Consider the following 24,158-nt stretch of genomic DNA (forward strand, 5'->3'; position numbering starts at 1 on the left):
CTGGAACCACTAGGGGTTCAGGTTTGCAAACCGGGGCCCTGGAACTGACTCCCTGGCGTGGGACAGGGAGGGGAACCTGGAATTGCCAGCCTGGGAGGGGGCGGGTGGGCAGAGACCTGGGCAGATGGGAGGACAGGCCCAACAAACACAGAGGCTGCAGACGTGACTCACGGGCTGAACTCGGCCCGGAGATGTGTTTTACTGACCCTCGGTTTTGTAAAAATAATTCGAGCCTGTCTATAAAAAGCAGCTGATCTCATATTAAAACTGGAATTGCCGACTTCTCTGGAAATATCTGAAGACCTGCTGCCCCGCCTTCCTGTAGGCCCGAGCCGCTGGCGCCCAGTCCCGGGCACCCCCTGGAGCTCGAGCTCTCCTGTTAGCCGCAGTCCCCACCTCCCCCTTTTGTCACCCGACGCCGAGCCTTGGTTGCCATCGATCCTCAGGCTTGCACCCAATTCTATTTTTAATGGAACAGAAAGATCTCTCTGCACCAAGGCAAAAGAATGGAAAAGCAGAAGAGAAAGCGGGAGCGGGCCCGATGCTCCTGACAGCGGGCTGGCTGCGCTCGCGGTGGCCGCGTGGCTCCGGGAGGCACTTCTATTTGAGAGCTCGGATCTAATATTTGATCTGTGGCCTTTGCTGCCAATGTCAACACGCCCTCCAAGCGTCTCTCACAGGTGTCCTGTGCTTGGGGTCACACGCACATACGTGCTTCTTACACATTTAGGACTTGTCGTGGAGGTGGGGACACATGAGCCGAGACAGTGAGAAGGAACCCGCTGGGGACCGAGTGGAAGGAACAGTGTGCCAGGCAGAAGGAACAGCCGGTGTAAAGGTTCAGAGGCAAGAATGAGCTCAGAGGGCCAGTGTGGCTGCAGCAGATCATGGGGGGTTCAAACTGAGGCCGAAAGGCAGGTGGGGTGTGTGTGTGTGTGTGTGTGTTTGGGTTTCATGCACAGAGACGCTGTGGGAGGGTTTTCAGCAGCCCAAGGAAGAATCCGACTGACAAAGGGACAGATGGACCCGACCGGGCTGTTCTGCTCCGCACCATTTCTCAGCTCCATGGGCGGGCGTGGGCGTGGGCGTGGGGTGCTGGGCCCTGAGGGAAAAGAGCAGGTGGCCTTTGCTGGGTCTCGGCCTTCCCTGGAGGCACAGACGCCTCGGGGGGTTGATGGAGACGGGGCTCTGTCACCCAGCGCAGCCCTGGGGAGACAGACAGCGGATGTGAATGTCAGCGCTGGGGGTCCCGGGGCTGGGCCCAGACACCGGGGAGAGGCCCGAGACCCCTCCCGAAGCCTCTCCACGACTACCCCAGGCGGGGCCTGAAGGAGAGCTGGCCCGATGGAAAAACCTAACCAGGTGATGGGGCGGGTGGCTCAGGAAGAGGTCGGAGGTCAGGGGTCAGAGGTAGTACACTTTATTGACCGAGTTCTCCCAACATCTCCCAATCTCCCTGCAAAGCCAGACCCTGAACTTTGCCACCCTCCCATCCACTGATCGGGTAAGAGAACGCGTCTCCCAAACATCAAAGGGCCTCGGGACAGCAGAGTGGGGGGTGGGGTGAGGGGCTAAAGCTGGGTCCTGGGCCAGGGTCACCCTTAGGCTCCGCCAGGCCTGGCCAGCCCCTCACTCCCCCATTTGAAGTTCACAGTGGTTCACAGTGAGACTGGCTTAGATCTGGCAGGCGGCAGGGCCGGGGGACAGACAGGCCTCTCCCACCCTCCCCGGCCGCCCAGGGCCTGACTCACAAGCTGGGAAGAGGGAGAGACAGAAAGTCCCCTCCCTGTGACTTCCCTCGGGGACAGGGAAGCCCCTTCTCTCCAGGGGCAAATAGTAGAGGCCTAGTTCCCCCCGACCTCCCCTAGGCTACTAGGAAGGGTCATTCGCTCCTGGCTCAGAAGTTTCTAGAACATCTCGGTGACCCTGCCCACTGTTACTCCCAATTAGAAAAATGCTTTTGAAATCTGGGAGTAGACCGGGTCCCATCCAACCAACCAGTTAAAAAAAAAACAAAAAAAAAAACCACCTGGAGAGAACTTGGTTTAAAAAGGTGACGCGACCTTCACGTGGAACCCTTGGGAGACCAGGTGGAGAGACCTCGGCGTCTCCACTGCCGGATGGAGGGAGCGGCTCGTGGCAGCGAGGGCTGGTGGCGGCCGGGGAACGAAACGGGGACCAGGGCAAGATGCAGGAAGCAGCGACACGTGGGACGTGGGACGCGGCAGGTCCCCTCCGCCGCCGTGGGCCCGAGCTCTGGGACAGCTGAGGGCTACCCTCCCTCCGTGGGTACATCTGCCAAGTGGGTGCCGGGCCTCTGCCCCACCGGGAGAGGCAGGGGCCACGGTCAGGCCTTGGGACAGCCGCTGCCCGGCGGCTCGCTGTGGCCCGCGGCACAGTCCAGGGGGGGCTCGAGCCCCAGCATCTGCCGCTGCACCAGCTTGGCATAGAGGCCGCCCTGGGCCAGCAGCTGCTGGTGGGTGCCCTGCTGCACCACGCGCCCCTTGTCCAGCACCACGATGCGGTGCGCCCGCTCCACCGTGCTCAGCCGGTGGGCGATGATCAGCACCGTGTGCTTCTGCAGGTTGCCGTGGATGGCCTGCTGGATCTGGGGGGACAGGAGGGGCCGGTCTGCACGGGGGCCCACCCTCCACCCACCCCATCCGGCTTCGATCCCAGCTCTGCCGCCTCCCAGTGGCGCGGAGCCTCGCTGAGCTCAGTTCCCCATTCGTCGTAAGGCCAGGACCTGCTCCCTGGGTTTCCGTTCCCGGGGGCCAGGGCCCAGCGACTGGCAACAAGGGCAGTGCCCAGTGACTGACAGATGGCCCCTAACCGGGTCATCTTCCGGCCTTCCCGCCCCATCCTCTAACCTTGGCCTTGGGGGACGGTCTCACCATCGGCCTCCAAAGCTCACGCCAGCAAAACCATCGCCCTCCGTTCCCCACCCTCCCTTGTGGCCCAAATCCAGCTCACAGCAGATCTGTGGACCCCATCTCCCCAGTCACCCCGCTCTGTCCCGCCTCTCCACCTCCGCCGCCACTCCTGGACGTCCGCGGCCTCCCTGCCCGGCTCCCTGTCCCACTCCCCCCGTGGGCGTAAGAACGTTTAGTCAGTTCTGGGTGAGCTCCTGCTCCAGGCCCTCCAACGGCTTCGTGTTCCCCTTGATATAAAACCCAAACTCCAGGCTGTGGGGCGAGTCTGTGTCTGTGGGGTGGACACCCAGCATCCTCCGTTCGTCAAAACCCACAGCAGGGACCTCTAACGTAAAGGCCCGGACCCCAGCTAGCGATGACGCCTTAATGGTGGTCCGTCAGCTTTGGCAAACGTACCACGAGAATGCGAGATGTTAATAACAGGGAAGGCTGTTGGTGGCGGGAAAGGGGACATGTGGAAATTCTCTGTACTTCTGCTCAATTTTTTTGAAACCTGAAACTGCTCTAAAACATAAAAACCTATTAACTTTTTTTAAAAGTCCAAACTCTTGACTGGGGCCCGAGGCGCTTGTGTCTCCCCCTGACTCTGTCCTTGCCTCGCCCACCAGACACACCGGCCTTCGGGCTGGGCTGTGAACCCGCTCGGGGCCTGTGCGCCTGCTGCCCCTCTTCCTGGGACGCCCTTACCCCAGGGCCCCCACGGCTCCCTCTTTTCCTTTCCTCAAAACCGAAACGGCCCTGGCTGGTGTGGCCCAGTGGTCGAGCACCAGCCTGTGCACTAAAAGGTCGTCGGTTCGATTCCTGGTCAGGGCACGTGCCTGGGTTGTGAATTCGATCCTCAGTAGGGGGCCTGCAGGAGGCAGCCGATGGACGTTTCTCTCTCACATGGATGTTTCTCTCCCTCTCCCTCTCCCTTCCTCTCTCTCTAAAATCAATAAAAACATTTTAAACACACACACACACACAGACACAATGCCCTAGAGTAGGAAGCTGACCGTCCAGAAGAGCCCCTGGCCATCTCCAAGCCCTTGCCAGCACCCTCTGCTCCAACATCACCCACAACTCACCAGGAACTCGCTCTCTGCGTCCAGAGCGCTGGTGGCTTCGTCCAGGACAAGGACAGGCGGGTTCCGCACCAGAGCCCGGGCCATGGCCACCCGCTGCTTCTGGCCACCCGACAGCTGGGCGCCTTTCTCCCCCGTCTCTGTGTGGCGGAGGCACAGGGACAGGGGAGTGGGAGGTCAGGCCGGGCAGCCCTGGGGTGAGCGAGAAGCCCCCTCCCTCCGCCCTCCCTGCTGCCCCGGGGCTGCTCTTTCCAGGAAAAGTGAGGTTAGCAGGGGTCCTGTCTCCATGCCCAGGAGGGGGCGTGCAGGAGGCAGCCAATTGATGTTTCTCTCTCTCCCTTCCTCTCTCTAAAACCAATAAAAACATATTTAAAGAAAGAAGACAGCTACGTTTATGTGACGTGAATTTCACCCGAAATGATAAAGGGCAGCCGGCCGAGGGCAATGGGTAACCAACCGAGAGGGTCGCCTCCCCGAGGCTGGAGCTCCGGGCCCGGAGGTACCTGTGTTGTAGCCGTCCTGGAGCTCCATGATGAAGCCGTGGGCGTTTGCCTTCTGCGCGGCCTCCACCACCATCTCGAAGGGCACGGTGGGCAGGCCGTAGGAGATGTTGTCGGTGATGGAGCGGGCGAACAGCACGGGCTCCTGGCTCACCAGGGAGATCTGCGGAGGGAGGAGGGAGGGGGCATGAGAGGCCAGGAACACGTGCGGCCAGCTGTCACCAGGAACCTCGCCAGCCCCCGGCCCGGCTGACTGACGCCAGGGGTCTCGGGTCTGAAATCTGATCGGGGCTGCACCCGGCTGCTGCCTTCAGCCGCCTCTCTTCGTTCCCAACAATGGAATCCGCTTTCTGCACAGGCCCCCGGCCCCCCCGACCCCCAGGCTGGGGCCCGCTCAGCTTGCCGCTCTGGCCTAAGCCAAGTGCCCCGACCTCCGACAGAGCTTGCTGTCTGCCCTGTCCTGCCCTGGGAAGGAGAGAGAAAGAGAGGGAGAGGGGAGACGGCAGCTCTGTGAGCGAGCCTGTTCATACGGGGCGACCGGAGGGCGGGCGTAGCCCAGACAGGCCAGACCTCCCTCCTTCTAACAGGACAACTTAAAGCAGCTGCTGTCCCATGGTCCCCATTTTAGGAATGTGGCCTCCAGAAGTGGGAGCATAGCACTGCAACATTGTAAAGAGCAAAATTAAAATTAAAATCTAGTTGTCCATATATCGGGGATTGGTTAAATAATTACAGTGCATCCATAAAATCAAATCGTCATAGACACACACACAGGTTCTGTTTTTCTTTAAAAACTATACATGGACCTTTATATATCGATGGATTATATAGAGAGAGATGGGAAACAGGCTGGACGGGATATTTACTGAACTGCCAACGCTGGTCACTGTCACGGGGTGAGATTTGAAAGGTGAGGTGGGAGGGAACTCTACGTGGAACCTCTGTGCCAACCCTCAGGTTCTCACATGACTTAATGTGTGTTTAGGAGTCCGGCCAGTGTGGCTCAGTGGTTGAGTGTCAACCTATGAACCAAGAGGTCACCAGTTCAGTTCCCAGTTAGGGCACATGCCGGGGTTGCAGGCTCAATCCTCAGCAGCAGGGGGCATGCAGGGGGCGGCTGGTCTATCTCATCAACGTTTCTACCTCTCTCCCTCTCTCACTTCCCCTCTCTAAAATCCACTAAAAAGACATTTTTAAAAAAACGTTGATGACGTAAACGGTGCGTCCTCAGAAGCTGGTGCTTCTTGTGCAGGGTACAACCCGAACGACCATCCAGGGTGTTCCTGCTCCATGTCAGCACAGAGTAAGGTACTGAGGCTCCTTTTCCGAAAGGATTACCCAAAACTGTCCAGTCACCGACAGCCTCCTTTGAGTCCTGGGGATGACTTAAATGTGCAACTACTGGGACTCGCGTCTGCTGTTGCTGGGGTGTGAAGTGTGTGACCAGCCTGGTGGCAGTAGCTATGAACACGGCTGTGCATCCACCCTGGGAAAGCAGCTGCTGCGTGCACCCGTGTGCACCAGGAAACAGGGACAACTGTGTCCACATCAGCATTGCTGGTATCAAACCAGGAAACAGCCCCAATATCCGTTAAAGGCAGAACGCAGAAGTAGACCGCGTGACATGTTTACACAGGGGATTATCCTCCGGTCTTGATAAGGAATGCGCTACAGCCACAGCCTTAACCTGATGCAACTCACAAATAATGTTGTGGGCAGAAGCCACATACTGATGAACACACGTGCTGTGGTTCCAGCCTCTCACCCTCTCTGCTCCAAGGGCCCTCTGTTTGCCCCTGTAACTTGTTTCCTGGGCCCACGCAGCCCAGATGGCTCACTTTTCTTTTTCTACTTCTGTGACTTTCTAAATAAACTCATGCTTGTATTTGGGAAGAAAAAAAAAGGAAATAATGATCTTAAAAGTTGGGTGAGATGTTGCTTCTGAGGGCCTCCTGGAGCGCCGGGGTGTTCTGTTTCTTGATTCGGGTGGTGTTACATTGGTGATTAGTCTTTGAACCACACATGTACTCGAGGTTCCTCTCTGCATCTGTGCTGCGGCTCACAAGGGAGAAGCTGGGACGGAGAAAGGGCCGCCACATACCACTCGGTGCAGGAACTTGTGGTCATACGCGCTGATGGGCTTCCCGTCCAGCAGCACGCGGCCCCCCTCCAGCGGGTAGAAGTTCTCCAGGATGTTGACACAGGAGCTCTTCCCACTGCCCGATGGCCCCACGAGTGCAGTCACCTTTCCTGGGGACAGGCTGAAGGAGACGTTCTGCAAGGAACACACAGACGCCGCCGTGTGGGGCCGCTGGCTCTGGTGCTCCGGCCCCAGACACAGGCGGGCGCCCTTCCTAGCCCACCCCAGGCCCCTCTGCCATGGTTGGGTACCGCTGGCTCCTGGAATGCTCTCTTATCTAGGATCTGGTGGCACTTGTATACTTGTCTCCCCTGCCTGGAATGTTCTTTCTGCAGAGAGCAACCTGATCGCCTCCTGCTCCTTGTTCAGGTTTCAGCTCAAATGTCACCTCCTGCGAGAAGCCCTCCTTGACTGCTACATCAGCCCTGCATATGACTCCTATCACACCACCCTTCTGTTAATAGCCAGTCTTCCCCAGCCTGACTGGAGCCCAAGCTGCACAGGGCGCAGGGACCTTGCATATTCCCGGCTCCACTGCCCTGGCCTGGCGTGGGGGAGCCGCAAGAGCCGGGGGTGGGGGGAGGATGACCGGGGCAGGCCGCGACCTCCCCCTCACCTGCAGGACTTTGGTGTGGGGCCGAGTGCGGTAGGTGAAGGTCACGTTCTCAAAGTCCACGCGGCCCTCCACGTGGTCAGGCGCCAAGTTCCCATCGTGCACCATGGTTGGCTGCCGGTCAATGAACTCGAACACCTTCTCGGCGGCCCCCACTCCTTGCATCAGGCCGCTGTAGACAGAGCCCACGGACTGCGGGGGGAGGAGACACGTTCCTGTCCCACTGAGCCCGCTCCTGGGATCCCCCCGCCCGTGGTGCCAGGAGATGAGGGGGGTGTGGAGAAAGCAAGGACACGGCATCCATTCTGGGGGCCCTGGGAAGCTGCTGGGGTCCCACCTGCTAATTCACGACAATGAAAAAGTGAGGACAGGAGTAATCGGCACTGATGTGTTAGGAGCCAGCGCCTCACGGGGGGGGGGGGGGGGGGGTGCAGCTAAACCTCAGCACCTCAGCACCGCCCCGCGGGGTGGGTGTCACCACCCCCTCCCCAGGAGGAAACGGAAGCAGGGAAGCTAAAGGAACCGGTTGACCAGAATGTGGCAAAACAGGAATGGAACCTTCCTCCTTTAGCTGCCGCAGTGTTGGGAAAATGCCAGTTTTTAAAAAAAGGATCTTAATTTATACTATACATCTCCCTGGGTTAAAAAAACATATGCCCAATGTAACTGTAAATAATATGACGATGCATTTCAGGGAGCACTTTGGATGTGCCACCAGGTAGGGTCTACCGCTGTCTCCTTTGTGCTGATGAGGAAACTGAGGCACAGAGAGCTCAAGGAACTTCCCCCGGGTCACACAGCCCTCTCTCTCCTGCAGGGCCCCGGCCCCAAGCCGGACCCTCACCTCCATACAGTCTCCCAGCACAAACTCGTAGATGATGAAGGAGATGAGGTTGCCGCTGGTCATCTGCCCGGAGATGACAAGGTGGCCCCCGTAGTAGAGGATGCTCACCTGGACCACCAGCAGCGTGAGCTGGGGGCAGAGGGAAAGGGGTGCTGGTCACGGGAGGCTTGGCTCACGCCTTCCCCCGGCCCCATTCCCCGGGCTGCAGGGGGAGGTGAGGGCAGCTGTGGGCCCTGCACTCCCAGCCATAGACCGAAACCCCAGCCAGCAGCACCCTCCCACGGCTGGTGCCCGTCTGTCACTCACGCCTTCCCCCGCCCCCCAGTGGAGTTTTTCCCTGCAAAGGTCCCCAGCTGGAGCTGGAGCTGGAGCTGGCCACGGGCCTGGCCGAGAACAAGGCTTGCTTTGTAAGGCCCTGGCACACACATCAGGCCCCGAACCCTCGGCTAGGCCAAGCGGGAGCCATAGGCCCCCGTCCTCTGGGAAGAGCAAGGGATCAGACAGGTTGAGCCCACTGGCTGAGGTCACACAGTGAGGCCCTGGCTGGCCTCGGGGTGGCTCCGGCCTCGGCAGGATGCTCCCCAGCTGAGAAGACAGCCCCTGCCCTGCACCCCACAGGTAGGGACAGAGGGGTCCCTGTGGGGACATTCACTGGGGGGTGCGTCCCTTCCTGGGGAGCGCCTCCATGCACACGCAGAGCACTGGGGCAGTAAAGTCAAGTGCAACCGCCTGCCACCCCGTTCAGGGGCCCGGCTGATGTCCCAAGCGAGGCCCCCGCCTTCATGCCCCGTCCCCCCGCGGTGGGACCGGCCCGGGGCCAGGGGCACGCACCCCGCTGCCCCAGACGTAGTAGGTGTAGGCGGCCGCCTCCTTCCTGTTCAGCTGGTACACCTGCTGCAGCTTCCGCGAGTACACCTCGGCCTCCTCCTCCTCATTGGCAAAGCTCCGCACCGTCTTCATGGCGCTGATGGTCTCCTCGGCCGTGTTGCTGGCCCTGGCCAGGGCGTTCTGCACCTCCTTGGAGAGCCTCTATGGGCAGGGATGGGCACAAGGAGGGGGAGACCCCAGACAGACAGTGTCACGGTCGGCCTGAGCCCCCAGGCCTCTCTGGGCTTCTCTGCCCTTGGCTGGTGCCAGCCGCATGCAGGGAGCTCCAGGGACACAAGGCGAGACCCAGCTCTCCCCCATCTCCTCCCAGCCTGTCTTGATGCACTCAGAGATCAGTCTGCAGCTGGGTTCTGGGGTGAGCGCCCAAGTCCCAGCCCTGAGGGACAGGGGTGCCGAACGCTAAGTCATCTCCAGTGACCAGAGGTTACTCGTGACCAGACGGTTTGGGGTAAGGAGCCTCAGCTCCTGATCCTGTGCTGACAGGAAGACAGTGAAGCCCCTGGGTGACTGTTCAGGCTGTGCCCGGAGCGGGGTGCAGGGTGCCACTCACATCACCGACCCACATTAAGTCGGGTGGGAGGCTGACCTCCCAGCCAAGGTCCAGACGGTGGCAGAGGGCAGGGGCTATAAAGTCTGCCTGTGTTGTGGGCGTAGGGGACAGATGGCTGAGACGTGGTCTCAGGTGTCTGCCCCCCGGGGCTGCTGCCCCCCAGAGTTCTGGAGGTGGACCCTGGGCAGGCCCCAGGGCAGCGCTGCTCGGGCTTTGCAACGGTCACCGCACCGAGCTTCTCAAACCAGCCCGGAGGCTGCCCGGAGGCCAGGCGGGGACCACGCACGGGCATGTCCTGTCCCATGACCTCTGAGTCACGCCCGGCCGTCGGAACTGTGCCGTGTACTCAGCGCCCAGGGCCGGCCACGCCCCAGTCACCTCTGGCTGTCGGCAGCGTGTGGCTTGTGGCGACCACTCGGTGGCTATATTCAGCACTCAGGTGTGGGGAGGAGGCGGGCGGACAAAGAGCGTCCTTGAGGCCCCGCGGCCTGGGCTTGGGGCGGGCCTGAGGTGGGCACCGGGGCGGGGCGCCCGGCTGGAGCAGCGGGGGTTTCCTGCCCCGACCCAGGGGCTGGGGAGGGCGGGAGGCAGGAAGGGCGGGGTGGGGAGCGCAGGAAGGGAACTGGCTCCAACTCCAACTGGCAAGTTTACTTTTCCTACTGGGGAGGAAAACAGCGAGACCCGTGACCCAGAGCTGGCGGCGAGCGGGCCCTCCTGGCGGCGGCCCTGCCAGGTGACACGAGGGTTGTGGGGAATGGATTCTTGTTGGAGCTGGATCAGGTCACAAACACCAAGGATTCCTCCCAGGTGATCACGTGTCAGAGCTCTCTGCTCAGGAGTCCCCCGCGCCCTTCCGGCCTGGACCCCTGAGGCAGGGCCCCCTGCAGCTGTCCGAGCACAGCCTGGGTCCCTTGGGGCTTGGGGCACCCACCAACCTGGGAGGCAGGTGAGTGAGCCAGGGCACGGGCAAGGGCCTCGCTCACGGGGGCCCAAGCAGCCCCCCCACAAACAGACTCTCCACAGAAAGAGTGAACTTTGCACTCAGAGCGAAAACCGAAGTTCTCACTAAGCCTACGCTGTCTGGCCCCAGCACCTCCCCACCCTCATTTCCTCTCCTCCCCCTCGCTCATCACTCCAGCCTCACTGAGGCTCCTCAGATGCACGTTCCCACCCCAGGGCCTTTGCACTGGCTGTGCCCTCTGCTTGGAATGTGCTTCCCCCCGATGGCTGACTCCTGACCCAAATGTGACCTTCTCGGGAAGATCTATTTACAGCTGCAGCTGCCCCCAATCTCTCTTCATCACTTCTTTTTTCCCCTCAGCACTGACCATCTTTTACCATATTACACGTCACTATCTTTGCTGTTATTCATCCTCTGTGTCTCCCACTGGAATTTACGCTCCCTGAGGGCGCGGCCCTTATCGGTTTCACTGATGTATCTTTTTGCCTGGGATGTAGTAGGTGCTCAGTAAATATTTATTGGCCGACAAGTCCTTCACTAGCCCCCTGGGGCTCCCGAGCCCCTTCCGAGGGGTTACTCCGGAGCCGTCCGAGCCCACGGCCTACCTTGTAGTACTTGCCGTAGATGTCGGACACCATCATGATGATGGGGAAGCCCATGAAGGTGACCAGGGAGAGCTGCCAGGAGAGGCTGAACATGAAGACCACCACGCCCGTGATCTTGACTGCGTTCCGCAGGAAGACGTTGATGTTCTGGGAGACCAGGTCGCTGACCATGGTGGTGTCCGAGGTGAGGCGGGAGATGAGGTCCCCTGGAACACAGGCAGCTCAGCTCCCAGCTCCCGCTGTGGCTACGGGGCCACTGCAGGCGGGGGCAGGGGCCACTGAGAGGCACCCAGGAGCTCGGGCCTCCTCCGTCTTCTAGGGGGATGGGGAGGGGAGGAGAGTGGATGCCCCCTTAAGGGCTGCTCTGAGCCCAGCCCTTGTCACTGGCATTTTGTGATGTTATATCCCCCAAACGGGGATCTATGGGGCACAGAGGAGGCAGCTGAGACTCGGAAGGGGGAGCACGCTTGCTCAGCGCCACACGGATTGTCTGTGACTGAGCTGGAACCAAACCCTTGTCTCCTCACTGTCCCTGGCAGAGAGGTGAATCCCTGATTCCCTCCCACAAAAATAAAATCTGGGCTGCGGGAGGAAGGAGCCGAGGCCCTTTTACCAGTTGCTGGACGCTGAGCTAAGAGTTTCACAACCCCACGGGGTGGCTATTGCTCTTGTTCCCATTTTAGAGATGAGAAAACAGAGGCCTCGAGGTTACATTACTGAGCCGTAGCACCAGGGCTTGGGCCCAGGCTGGTCCATCCCAGAGCCTGCGATGTTGGCCCTGCACCCCCACCCCACTCACCCCAGAGGATCTGGGCCCTCTCGGCCACGGGCATGGGTAGTCCCTGCGGTTCCCAGAAGGCAGTGGGAAGCAGGGCCTTGGCTGCTGCAGGGACCTCGGGTGGCCTGGCCAGGGTCCTACAGTGGCCACAGCTCACACCAAAACCTCGGCGAGCAGGCCAGCTCCCCAGGGCTCAGGCCTCCCGGAGGCCCGAGCCTGCCTCCTAGGCCAATCCCATCCTGCGCTGGTCGGCAGGAAGGGCCAGCGCGTTGGAGACCGCAAACGCGCCCATCCATTTCCTCGGCGCAAGGCAAGCCCACCCTGACCCAAGGCCCCGGGGGGACCCACCTGTGCGATTCTCATCAAAGAAGCTCGTCTCCTGAGACACCAGTGAGCGGAAGAGACAGTTCCGGAGGCGGATGTTCAGTCTGGCAAATATGAGGGTAAAAATGCCGCCCCGAATACCTGCGGCAAATGAGCTAATTGCAGATAAGAGATGTTATACATAGCACGGCGTCCTTCCAGCAACCCACCACCAAACCGCCGACCCTCCCGCTGCTGGCAGGCCCGGGGCCCCGGCGCAGCCTCCTGGGGCTTGGTCCCCACCCGGAGCCCCCAAGGTGGGGGCAAAAAGGGGGCTGTGTTTATGGGGGGAAAGGACTCAGCTTCGCCAGCTGGACCCCTCTCCTTCAGAAAGCACACAAGGCTGGCCCTTGGAAACCAGCGGGGAGGGCGACAGGGGAGCCCTGGAGGAGGGCATGGCTCAACCAGAGGGACACGGGTGCTGAGCCAGCTGCTTGTTGGTTCCTGCGGTGACCAGCTGGGGACCAGGCCCACCAGGGGCATCTCTGGGGCCCCCCTGACTCCTTTGCCCCTTAGGAGCTGCCCCGACCCCTGTCCCCACTGTGGCCTGCGGGGCGGGCGGGGCTGCGAGCGGCTACCTGCCGAGGGCCAGCAAGCACATGATGATGATGGCCGTGCTGAACTGCTCCATGCTCTTCTGGATGACAATGCCATCGATGGCCCGGCCCGTGTAGTAGGGGAGGAAAGTCTCTCCTGCCGGGAGACGGGGGCTCAGGGGGCGTCCGCAGCCGGGGAGCCGGGGCCTTTCCTCCGGAGCCCCGGGGGCCCACCCCCCACCCTCCACCAGCAAACTCCTCCTCTCGGCACCGCGGGGCCAGGACGGGGGCCCATACACACACCCCACTTTTCAGAGAAGAGGGACACAGGAAGCAGGGGGGCTTAAGTCTGTAGAGTGTGTGGGTATCATCGCGGCCACCGGCCACGGGGCCACGGGGCCACGGGGCCCGACCGGCATTTCACTGTGAAGTTGGTCACTGTCACCCTACCTTGCAGCTGAGGAAAATGAAACTAAACAGCTGAGATGACACCCGCCCAGATGGACTCCAAAGTTCACTTCCTTCAGATTCTGCACCCCCACCGCACCCGCCCCAGAGGATCTGGGCCCGCTCGGCCACAGGCATGGGGAGTCCTGCGCCTGGGTTCCCAGAAGGCAGTGGGAAGCAGGCCTCAGCTGCTGCAGGGACCTCGGGTGGCAGCCTCGGAAGCTGCTGATACTCTGGCTCCAAGCAGTGCCGGGGACTGCCCGCCCCCCAAGCAGGGCTGGGAACTGCCCCCTGCCCGTCTTGGTGGGGAACCTCACAGTTTGCCGGATTATTTCCTACCCATTTGTCTTGTTGTATCCTCACAACACCCTGGGCAGGGGTAAGAAGAGGGGGCTGAGAGGGGATGCCACCCCTTTCACAGAGGTGGAATGGGGGACTCAGAGGGGCTGAGTAATTTGCCAGAGGTCACACAGCATTGAGGAGAAAGGGCCAGGACTCAAACCCAAACCAGTTTCCAATTTGGGGAGTGGTCTTTCCTGGCCCCTTCCCCCCCTAAATCCGGGACGCCCACTCTCATCTTCTGGAAATGAAGGACATGGGGTGGAGCGTGGCCAGGCCAGGCTGGGGCCCCTGTTTTCATTGCAGCCCTTTCCATGGTCCACAGCTGGGCTCGGGCCGGGCACGCAGTAGGCGCTCAATCAAGGGCAGTGAATGAATTCCTGTTAGCGCTACAGTCGGGCTAGGGCGGGCAGGGACTTCCGTGGGGCTCTGACGCCCTCTGCTGGCGTCGGCACAGGGACCATAGCTGGCAGCCTAGAGGGCCTGAGCCTCCAGTCTCCAGCCACTGCTGGTGGAGTTCCAGCCAAGTGGAAGTTCTGCCTCAGTTTACCCACAGGGGAGAGAAGGGCACCAGTGAGCTCCAGCTGCATTCTGACCCCAGCAAGCACCAGTTAACGCTGGTAATAACCGCAGCGCGTTTCCCGAGCCCATACTGGGCGCGGGCGCTGTGCTGAGCAAACCCTCTCGTCCGGTCTGCACGAGAATCGTGTGAAACTCTCCAATCTGTCAAAATATTGGACCCACAGTAACAAACACGTTCTACATCGCACAAGACCGAAACAAAGGTTTCACGAAACAACACTTAATCTTACCACAGGCAACACGCTCGCATGGTCTCTAGTCTATTCTGCTTTCGTTACAAACGGTGCTCGGCCTCAGGGCTCCCACCCCCAGGAGTTATTTCTACTTATACCCACGTTCATGTGAACTGGGTTATAAACCATAAGAGAAAAAGAGAAAAACCACCCAAGAGGCCAACAACAGGAGGCCTACCAAATCGCTGGGTGTAACCGCACGGTGGAATATTATGCAGCCCAGTAAAAGAACAGGGTACTGACTGGGGACATTTCAGAATATATTGTTAAGTGCCAAAGGCAAAACACGAAACAGATCGTGAGACGGGGTGAGTAAGGTGTTCTTATTGGTTTGTAGCTACGTAAGCATATACAATAAATGAATCAAAGTGGTTTCCGGCCCACTTGGAAGTTTCCGGAACCTTTTCCGATAGTTAGCTCTCGGAGGTCCGGGGGATCAGGGGCAGAATTAGGACTGAAACTCTCATTCTTTCTCTATCAGTTTGCTTGAACGGTGTAAGTAAATGCTAAAATGTAAGAGGCAAGAGGCGGCGGTTGTAGCCCTAGGGGCCGGCGCCCTGGGTGCCCGGCAGGCCCGCGGTGCTCGCTTACCCAGCGCCGCTACGATGAGGAAGAAAGAGGCGGCCACGAGGAAGGCCACGTCGGGCCTGGTGTAGGACAGCAGCTTCTGCAGCGTGGCCCCGGACGCCTGCTCCGGCAGCGGCCGGTCCTCCCCGGGGAAGCCCTCGGCCTCGGCCTCGGCACCTGCCCCCGGCTCCAGGGCCTTGGTGCTCGGCTGCACCGTGGACAGAAGCCACCAGAGCAGGAAGGAGGCGGTGAGCGAGATGTAGGTCCACACGAAGAGGGCCCAGAACCACGGGTCCCGGACCGGCTTGCGGACCTCGGAGAAGAGCAGCAGCTTCACCATCGCGTAGATGCCCGCAAAGAGGCACACGAGCGCCGTGACCATCCACGAGGCCCGCAGCCGCCGCGGCCCCAGGGCGCTGTTCTTGGCCACGCCGATGGTGGCCCCCAGCAGCAGGCAGCTGCGGTACAGGCAGGCCGCCCACAGGTCCAGCACCGAGTCGAAGATGTTGAAGTGGCGGATGTCCTCCAGCAGGCTGCGGTCCGGGTGGCTGAAGGCGTAGATGGCGGTGGTGATGCCGATGTCCGTGGTCATGAAGGCCAGGGTCACCACCACCGCCTTCCACAGCTGCATCCTGCTGGCTGGCGGCGGGCAGGCACCGGGGAAGGTGGGGCAGGCTCTAGCTCACGGGGGGCGAAGCCATCGTCTGCGGGGCAAGGCCAGACCTGTCAGGGCAAAAAGGGCGAGGGGGTCGGGTTCGCTACAGGCTGGCTGTGTGACCTTGAGCAAGTCACTTGGCATCTCTGAGCCTCAGTTTCCTCATCTGTAAAATGGCAAGAGAACTGGTTTCACTGGGGTGTTGTGAAGTTTCCACTCATTCAAGGAGTAGCTATTGAGCGCCCTCTATGGGCCACACTCTGTTCTTTAACAACGAACAAAAATAACAGAGATCCCTGCTCTTGTGGAGAGGACACATTCATGCTAGAAATAGACACTAAACAGAATAAATAAATGATATAGTATGTTAGAGATAGGGTTGGGGGCGGGGAGAGGGGGGTAGGAGAGGGAGGGCCATGGGGTGAGGGCGGTTTTATATAGGGGGTGCCAGCCAGGGAGAACTGTGCTGTGAAGGTAAATCTTGAGCACGACTGAAAGAGGTGAGGGAGTCCACCCCGTGGGCATCTGGGGGGAAAGCATTTTGGATGGGTGGAACAGATAGCTCAAGAGCCCTGAGGCAGGACTGCGCCCATGTGCTTGAGGGACGTGAAGAGGACCCATGCGGTCAGAGAGGTGAGGGGGCAGGGATCTGGAGGACTCTGCAGATGAAGTTGAGATGAGCAGAGTGCAATAAGTGGTCCCTGTTTCTGTTATAAATATTGTTCCTGTTAACTTGGAAAGCAAGGTACAGAAAGGCAAAAGCATGTGCCCTATATCATTCTGCCAACAGAGGCCCAAGCCAGGACCTGAGCCTGTGTGGGAGGGATCCCAGCAGCTCACTCAAGCCCTGGGCCGCCTGCCTGGCACATGGCAGGCGCCCAATAGCTACAGGCCAAGGTAACTTGCACAGCTCTTCCCACGAGCCCCGCCCTGTACATCGCTTATTTAATTCTCCTGATGACTTTTCGAGATGTAAGCTGTCGTCATCCCCATTTAGCAGGTGGAGAAGCCGAGGCCCAGAGAAGTCACGAACTTGCCCAAGATCGCACAGCTGGTGAGCAGCAGAGCTGGGACTGTCTGGCTCCAGAGTCTGGCCTCTAAACTAAGCTAGGATGCTCATCGATGCTTTCAGGGAGTGCTTGTCTAAGGAAAACAGAGTCTATACCAGAGGGGGCTCTGCCAAGTGGAGCTCGTAACAGTGATGACAACAATGATGGTGACAATAATGGTAATGACAGCTGATGCTTACTGAGGTTAGTGTTCTAAGGAAGGTGCAGGCATTAATCCTCAGGAGCATCCTATTACTATCCTCACTGTATAGCTGAGAAAGCTGAGACACAGAGAGGTTAAGCAACCTGCCTCAGGTCACAGAGCTAAGAAGCGGCAGATCTGGATGCGAACCCAGGCCTTCGAGTTCCAGAGTCTGTGCTCTCAACTGCAAAGCCCTGATCCTTCAAAACACCCTCTCCTACTGATGCTGAGGAGGGGTTTGAGGTGCTGAGGGGACCCAGGGGCGTGATGGTCCCAAGCCTGGGCTCTGCCTGCACACCGGGTACTCCAGGCCAGCTCAAGTCTCTGGGGAAGGTGGTTACCTTGTCAGCAGCTGCCACTCCAAAGGAAGCCAGGGCTGGGTGGGACCAAAGGGGTGGGGACAAGGGAGCGACACCCCCCTGTCAGGCCCTTGCTCCGCCCCCAGCCCTAGCTGGGCTGCTGGTTTAGCTCCTGCCTGCTGCAATGCAGAGGCCTCGGGGAGCCAGTGAGTGGGTGAGCGTGAGTCGAAGCCCAGGGAGGGATGCTGCTGGCCTGGCGCCCCACCAGGCCTCCCAGCCAAGCCACTGTCGGCTGTACAGGCCCTGCCAGCCACGTTGATGCTGCTCCCCTCTTGGTGGGCACAGGGAGTCCCTCTCAGCCCCCAGAAAGGATCTGGGGTTCAGAAGTGGGGCCCGAGGCAGATCTGCCAGAGACCAGCCCAGAGGCTTGGCCAGCTCTCCCTGTCTCCACTCCTAGTCATTGGGGGACTTCCCTCCTGACACCCCTCTGCTTTGGGTAATGTCAACCCCATGGGACAGCCACCTACCCAGGAGACCCGGTTTATCTTCACCAAAATAAACAAAATTTTGCACTCCAGCATCAGAGGCTATCTGGACTGTGTTTTACAGATGGGGAAACTGAGGTTCAGACAGGGAGGCGGCGAAGTCTGCCTACGGTCACCCAGCAAGCAGGAGGCAGAGCAGTGACAGCCCGTGGTCCCCAGCTCCCGAGTACCGGGTCCTTCTAGTCCAGGCCCCGATGGGGCAGAGTCCAGCTCGGGTTGGGTTACAGCCCTGGGTGGGGACAGGCCACTGTGCTGTTCTTCAAGTTACCGAGGGGTGGGGTGAAGCGGACAAGACCACCAGCCACAACCGTGTGGCGGGGAGTCAGGGCCACAGGGCTGCTTGGAGGTGTGTCCCTCCTCCTGCCTGAGCTGGAGGACTTGGCCAGGTGCAGCTGGAGGGCACGTCGTGTACATGGCCCGAGGGACAAGGGGAAGGTGGTGGACAGAGGCCAGGGCAGACACCGCCCAGGGCTAGCATGGCCCAGGAAGACAGGGGCACCTCGCCCTGACCTCAGACACAGGGTTAGCAAGGGGCCCCACCCCACGGAGGTCCTGCCGGTCAAAGGGTTTTCTTTCCAGTAGAAGAAATGGTGGTTGGGGCACCTCCAGCTGTCGGGCAAGTCTGGGACAACCGGGAGATAATAAATGATTACTATTCACCCACAACAGCCACTGTTTACGGGCTGTTACTAAGTGCTGCGTGCCTGCGCCTCCCTTCCCAGCTCATCCTTGCCACCACCCCGGGGCAGGTGAGCAGGCTGGTGGGCCGGAGGTCCTCACAGTCATCCCCATTTTTCAGATCAGGGGACTGAGGCTCAGGGAAGTTAAGTGACATGCAGAGATTAGGCAAAGGCAGGACTGGAACCAACACTTCCCTCTCCAGGTGGGTCCTTTCCCAGGGACCGAAAGAACAGGGTCCTGAGGGACCTGGGTGGCCCAGGCAGCTCAGCTCATCCCTAACCTGGTGAACGTTTCACCCCAGTGGCCATCCGCTGCCCAGCGGTGAAAAGGCCCATTCGCTGCTCAGTGGACCCTGGCTGGCTGAGGCCAGGTCTGTGGAGTGGTGGACCCGCGGGGTCTCAGGACACATGGCCAGCGCTGGGCTGGGTCCACATTGTTCCATCCTGACTCCCACCACTGCTGAGCCCACCGCCTCCCATGCTGGGACTCAAAAGTTGGTTCAGGTGATCGTGGCTCTGGGCGAGGCAAACTGAGGAGCTGCCGTGGCCTTTCCACAACCCTCCTCTTGTCACCTGGCATTTGTTCCATCTGGAGAGGGGAATGGAGGTCAACCATCACCAAGGGGTGGAACAGAGGGCAGGGAGTCCTGTCAGACCAGCTTAAAGCTGTCTTACTGAAGATCAGGTCTGGGGAGAGGGCCCCCTGTTTTCACAGAGGCCCAGAAACAAGGGAGGGTCCCAGGAACCCACAGGCCTAACTCCAGGGTGAATGCATGAGGCCGCAGGGGGCTGGGGAGACTGAGGGAAGGGGTGCGCTAAGGCGAGCGGGCCCAGGAGCCCCAGGCGCTCAGGGTGCGTGGGCAGGTCCCGCTGTGTGGGGCGGGGAGCCTGGGAAGACAAGCCAGTGGATCCTGGGGCGACAACAGCCACCCCAGGATCCTCCCCAGAGGCATTCCCACCGTTTCCCAAGAGGCAGTGGCACCTGCGGGGTTAAAAAAAATAATAATGCAACATCTACCCTGCGGGCGTGGAAAGGATGCTGCAGGGATGGGGGGCTGGGGCCTGCGGGCGCGGGGGCACCGGGGCGGAGGCCAGGAAGGCTCTCTGGAGGCTCCCACCTCCCACGGAGATGCCTGCTCCACGCCCGGGCAAGGGGCACCCAGACGCCCCGGGCCTGCGCCCTGCCTGGCACCCCAGCCTGGAGCGCACCCGCGTCCGGGGCCCCGGGCGCCGCGCTCTTACCTGTTACCTAACGTGGCACCAGGTAAGCCGTGAGGAGGGGCCGCAGCGAACTCGGGTCGTCGGGGCGCCGGCTCCGCGCCGCCCGGTGGAAACTGCGCTCCGCGCCGCGCCCGCTCCGCCGAGCTCGCTCCGCTCCTCCCGCCTCCCGCCCGGGCTGCGCGGCTGCAAGGTCGGCGCGCAGGGGGCGGGCGCGGGGCCAGCTGGCGGGGCGGGGCCTCCTGGGCCAGCTGGTGGGGCGGGGCCTCCGGGGCGGGGCGGGGCCTCGGGGGCCAGCTGGTGGGGGCGGGGCCTCCAGGGCGGGCGGGCGCAGGGCCAGCCGGAGGGGGCGGGGCCTCCAGGGCGGGGCGGGGCCTCCAGGGCGGGGCGGGCGCAGGGCCAGCTGGCGGGGGCGGGGCCTCCGGGAGGGGCGGGGCCTCCTGGGCCAGCTGCTGGGGCGGGGCCTCCGGGGGCCAGCTGGTGGGGGCGGGGCCTCCAGGGAGGAGCGGGGCCTCCGCCCACCTGCGACCAGCCCCGCCCCCCCGCGGGCCTCTGCGCACGGAAACGTCCTCACCTGCTGCAGGCGCGGGCTTTCAACCCGCCTTTCTCCCCGGAGGGTGGGGGTGCGGTTCCCCATGCATTCAACAAACGCACGCCCCGCACCTACTGGGTGCCCGGCCCCCTCTCAGCGTTTCCGACACCGGGGAACAGAGCAAGACCCCTGCCCTTCTGGGGCGCACATTCTAGCGAGGGCCGCGGGCGGGCGACACACGTGATAAGCCCGCCGAGCGCACGTGCTGGGAGGGAACCCATTGTACGGAGGGAAACAGGGCAGGGCGGCAGCGGGGGCTGGGAGGGGAGGCCGCGGGGAGGCGGCCCGCGCCCTGAGTGGGTGCTGGGCGCCGGGGGCTGGGTGCTTGGAACCCTGCAGCGTGTAAGAAAGAGACAGGAAAGTCCCGTCCCTCAGGCAGCGGGAGGCAGGAGGCCGACGGGCAGGTGCGCAGGGCGATTTCTGGCGCCTGCAAAGGGAATGGAGCTGGGGGAGGCGGGGAACGCGCCCAGGGCTGCGTAACTGGGGGGGTTCTCGGAGCAAGGCGCCGGGGAGGGGAGGGGAGGGGAGGGGAGGGGAGGGCGCCCCGGCAGGGCTCCGGGGAGGGCCTTCCTCGCGAGGCCGAAAGGCTCTGGCCGGCGAGCTTGCCTGGCCATTGGAGGCGCAGAGAAGGGTCAGTGTGACCTGAAGGAGAGCTGGGGAGAGTAGGTCAAGGCCCAGGGGGCAGCAGGGGGAGCAGGTAGGTCCACACCCCTCATCCTTCAGCCAGAGGCCTAAGGCGCTGATTTAAAACAGCCCCCGCTAGCTTGTCACATGGGAGAGCCTCCTTCAAGGGGAATTGGGTGAAGTTTGGAATTTAAAACACGCTTTTTTGTGTGTTTTTTTTTTTTGACCCAGTAGGAATTTCTTCTATAGATAGACTCCTAGAGGGGAGCAAAGATACTAGCTTGTGGATGGTTTTTGCAGTAGCAAAAGTCTGGAATGGAAGTAACCTAAATATCCTTCCACAGGGAACTGGCCAAATAATTACACAGCATTGCTCAGCGGAGCACCCTACAGCGGTGGAAACAAATCTGTCTATCTATATGCAGAGTTACACCAAGGAATGGAATGACCTTCTAAACGTACTGAGTAGAAACAAGGGACAGAGCCCTGGCCCGGTAGCTGGGTTGGTTAGAGCCGTGCCCCGACACACCAAGGTTGCAGGCCCATACAGGAGTCAACCAATGAGTGCCCACAAAAATGGAACAGCAAGTCGATGCTTCTCTCTCTCTCTCTAAAAAAATCAATGGTTTTTTCATTTTTTGAAAAAGGGACAGAATACAGTTGAAGTATGTTACCGTTTGTGCAAAAACAAAAACAAATACATGATTGTACCCAAAGGGCCTATCTTGGATGGATCACCCAAACGTTAGAGCGACTCGGAGCTGGGTCCAAACCCCCACCCTGTCGTTTTTGCTGTGTGAATAGAGCCAGCAGGATATTGAAGGAAAAAAGCAAAGTCCGAGGGCTGACCCCGCCCACGTCCAGACTTACTGTAAAGCTGCAGTAACCAACACAGTGTGGCGCTGAGCAAAAACCAGACAGATCAATGGGACAGGACAGAGGGACCAGAAATAGACTCACGTAGATATAGCCGGCTGATCTCTGACAGAGGACCAAGGGCAATAAATATAGCAGAGCCAAGATCGTTCTTTGTTTTTTGTTTTTCAACAAATGGTGAAGAAAGCAGGTGACTGGGTAAACAAACCGTGGTCCATCCAGGCAATGGGGTAAGAAACGCTAAGAAACGGCGGCCAAGCCATGAAAAGACATGAAGGAACCTAAAATGCTTATTTACCAAGTGGAAGAAGCCAGCCTGAAAGGCTACGGGCTATGGAGACAGCAGAAAGGTCAGTGGCTACAAGGGGTTGGGGGGGGATGGGCAGAGCACCCAGGACCTTCAGGGAGGTGAAACTATTCTGTATGATACTACAGTGGGGGACACACATCGTTACCCAGGGTCACAAACCAGAGACCTCACAGCTCCAAGAGTGAACCCTTAAAGTATGCTGTGGACTTTGGGTGCTGTGTCAGCGTGATTTCATTCATTGTAACCGATGTCCAACCCCGGTGCAGGACCTGATAGTGAGGGAGGCTCTGTGTGTGGGGGGGAGCAGAGAGTATATGGGAAATCTCTGTACTTTCAGCTCAATTTTGCTGTGAACCTAAAACTGCTATTTAAAAAAAAAGTCTTAAACAAAAATAAAATTTAAAAGATAAATAAAAAATTAAAAATAAATAAATAAAAATAAAAGTCTTAAAAACTGGTTAAAAATGGTCGATTTTACATTATGTGTATTTTACTGCAATGGAAAAAAAAAAAAAGAATTTAGCAGCTTCATTCATGAAGCGGGAAACAAGGCCCATCAACGGTGGGCTGGCTGGCTCAGGGAACGGCGGGATGACCACCCCAGGGAATACTACGCAGCCATAAAGAGAACGAACCCCTGCGACATGCACCACAGATGAAGCTCAAGAGCATGCTGGGCGAAAGAAGCAGTACACAAAATAATAACACTGTGATTTTCTCTGCAGCAAACTCAAGAACAGGTCTTTGCTCTTAAGACCCTTGGGAGATGGGTAGCGACTGAGATGAGGGGACGTGGGGAGTGGCTTTCTGTGAGGCTGGGATGTTCTGATTTGGATCTAGGTGCTGGTTACTCGGGCATCTAGTTTGTGAAAATTCACCAAACTGTACACTTACGATTTGTATCCTTTCTGTATGGGTGCCCCATGTTAATGCAGAAGAATGTGCTACATATACACGTGCGCGTGTATGCGTGCACACACACACCGGGACTCATGCCACTTTGGAACCACGCAGGATGGGTGTTCTAATTCTCACCAGGTGAAGACCCCTGCACTTCACCGAGCCTCAGTTTCCTCATCTGTAAAATGGAGATAATGGAAATACCTCCTGCAGTTAATAAAAACACGTCATTGCTGGCTGGGAGTCGCATTGATCTGGTGCTTACTGTTAATACTCTTGCTGCTGTTCTTTCTCCTGACTGAGGCCAGGTTGGGGCAGGGTGGGGGTGGGGACACTGTCCCCGAGGAGGAGGGGGGCCATGGGGAAGGCCAGTCTAAGCTGACAAGCAGGACAGGCTCATCTTGCAAACTGCTGAGAAAGTGAGAAACCTGACCGGGTTGGGGAGGCTGGTGGTGCCAGGCCTGTGTGGTGGCAGGCTGGGCAGCCGGCCTGCCCTGGGCCTGCTGGGGAGAAGGGCAGTTCGCAGGGTGCTGAACATCAAGCTGGGAAATGGATCCTTCGCTGGAGAGCAGGGTCCTTTGCTATCGCTGGGCAATCAAGCTGCCCTTGAAACTTTAAACACCTTCTCAGGCCACACAGCTCTGGGCTGGGGAGCGGGGCCCTTGAAAGGACGCAGGCCCCCGACAGCCATTCCCTTTAGGGAAGCCTGGTAGCTTCAGAAGGCTTGGGTTGAGCCCAGGGGTCCCCAGGGACCCAGTGATTTTTATGCCTGGGCGGGGGAGGGGGCACCCATGCAGACCTGGCTGCACCTTTACAAACAACCCAGCTGAGTCAGATCTGAGTTCCATTCGGACTCTACCACTTATGAGCTGTGTGACCTTGGGTGGATCATTCGACCTCTCTGAGCCCCCTTTTCCGCATCTGTAAAATGGGGATAGTTCCCATGCGATAGGGTTTATTGTGAAGATTAAACTTCCCTTTGCGCGGAGGGTAAAATTCCTGCGCCCAGCGATTCGGCCCCAACACCACCGGCCCCGTTCCCTCCGGCTGGGCCCCCGCAGATGCTCAGTGGGCTGCAACCCTCAGCACACGCGGCCCCCGGCTTGCAACCCTTTCCTGCCAGCGCTCGCTGCAGCAGTTGGGGCTCAGCCGCAAGGTCGCTCTTTGGAGGAACCAGTCCCAGGGCCCGGGACTTCCCTCCTGCTCCCCGCCCTGGCTCTCCCGTCTCAGTAACCGGGACGCCATCCGAGCTTCGGGGCCCGCCG

General features: G+C 59.8%; 1 protein-coding gene across 2 annotated transcripts; it reads right to left on the reverse strand.

Annotated features, from left to right (window-relative positions):
- Positions 1–1,404: 1,404 nt before the first annotated feature.
- ABCB9 (ATP binding cassette subfamily B member 9) lies at positions 1,405–19,702 on the reverse strand. Of its 2 annotated transcripts, XM_087828406.1 has the most exons (12): positions 19,616–19,702; positions 14,968–15,666; positions 12,818–12,932; positions 12,225–12,355; positions 11,099–11,304; positions 8,926–9,123; positions 8,095–8,223; positions 7,254–7,442; positions 6,599–6,772; positions 4,501–4,660; positions 4,001–4,137; positions 1,405–2,608 (listed from the first exon to the last, which is right to left on the reverse strand). In XM_087828406.1, the coding sequence occupies exons 2-12, from the start codon at positions 15,572–15,574 to the stop codon at positions 2,348–2,350; spliced, it is 2,307 nt and encodes a 768-aa protein (XP_087684532.1). In that variant the 5' UTR covers positions 15,575–15,666; positions 19,616–19,702; the 3' UTR covers positions 1,405–2,347. The 2 variants fall into 2 exon arrangements, with proteins under 2 accessions (XP_087684532.1, XP_087684533.1); XM_087828407.1 differs by lacking the exon at positions 19,616–19,702 and having other exon boundaries at positions 14,968–15,951.
- Positions 19,703–24,158: the final 4,456 nt, after the last annotated feature.

This window comes from Miniopterus natalensis, chromosome 20 (genome assembly GCF_054644295.1).
Source record: "Miniopterus natalensis isolate mMinNat1 chromosome 20, mMinNat1.hap1, whole genome shotgun sequence".
Classification (NCBI taxonomy): Eukaryota; Metazoa; Chordata; class Mammalia; order Chiroptera; family Miniopteridae; genus Miniopterus; species Miniopterus natalensis.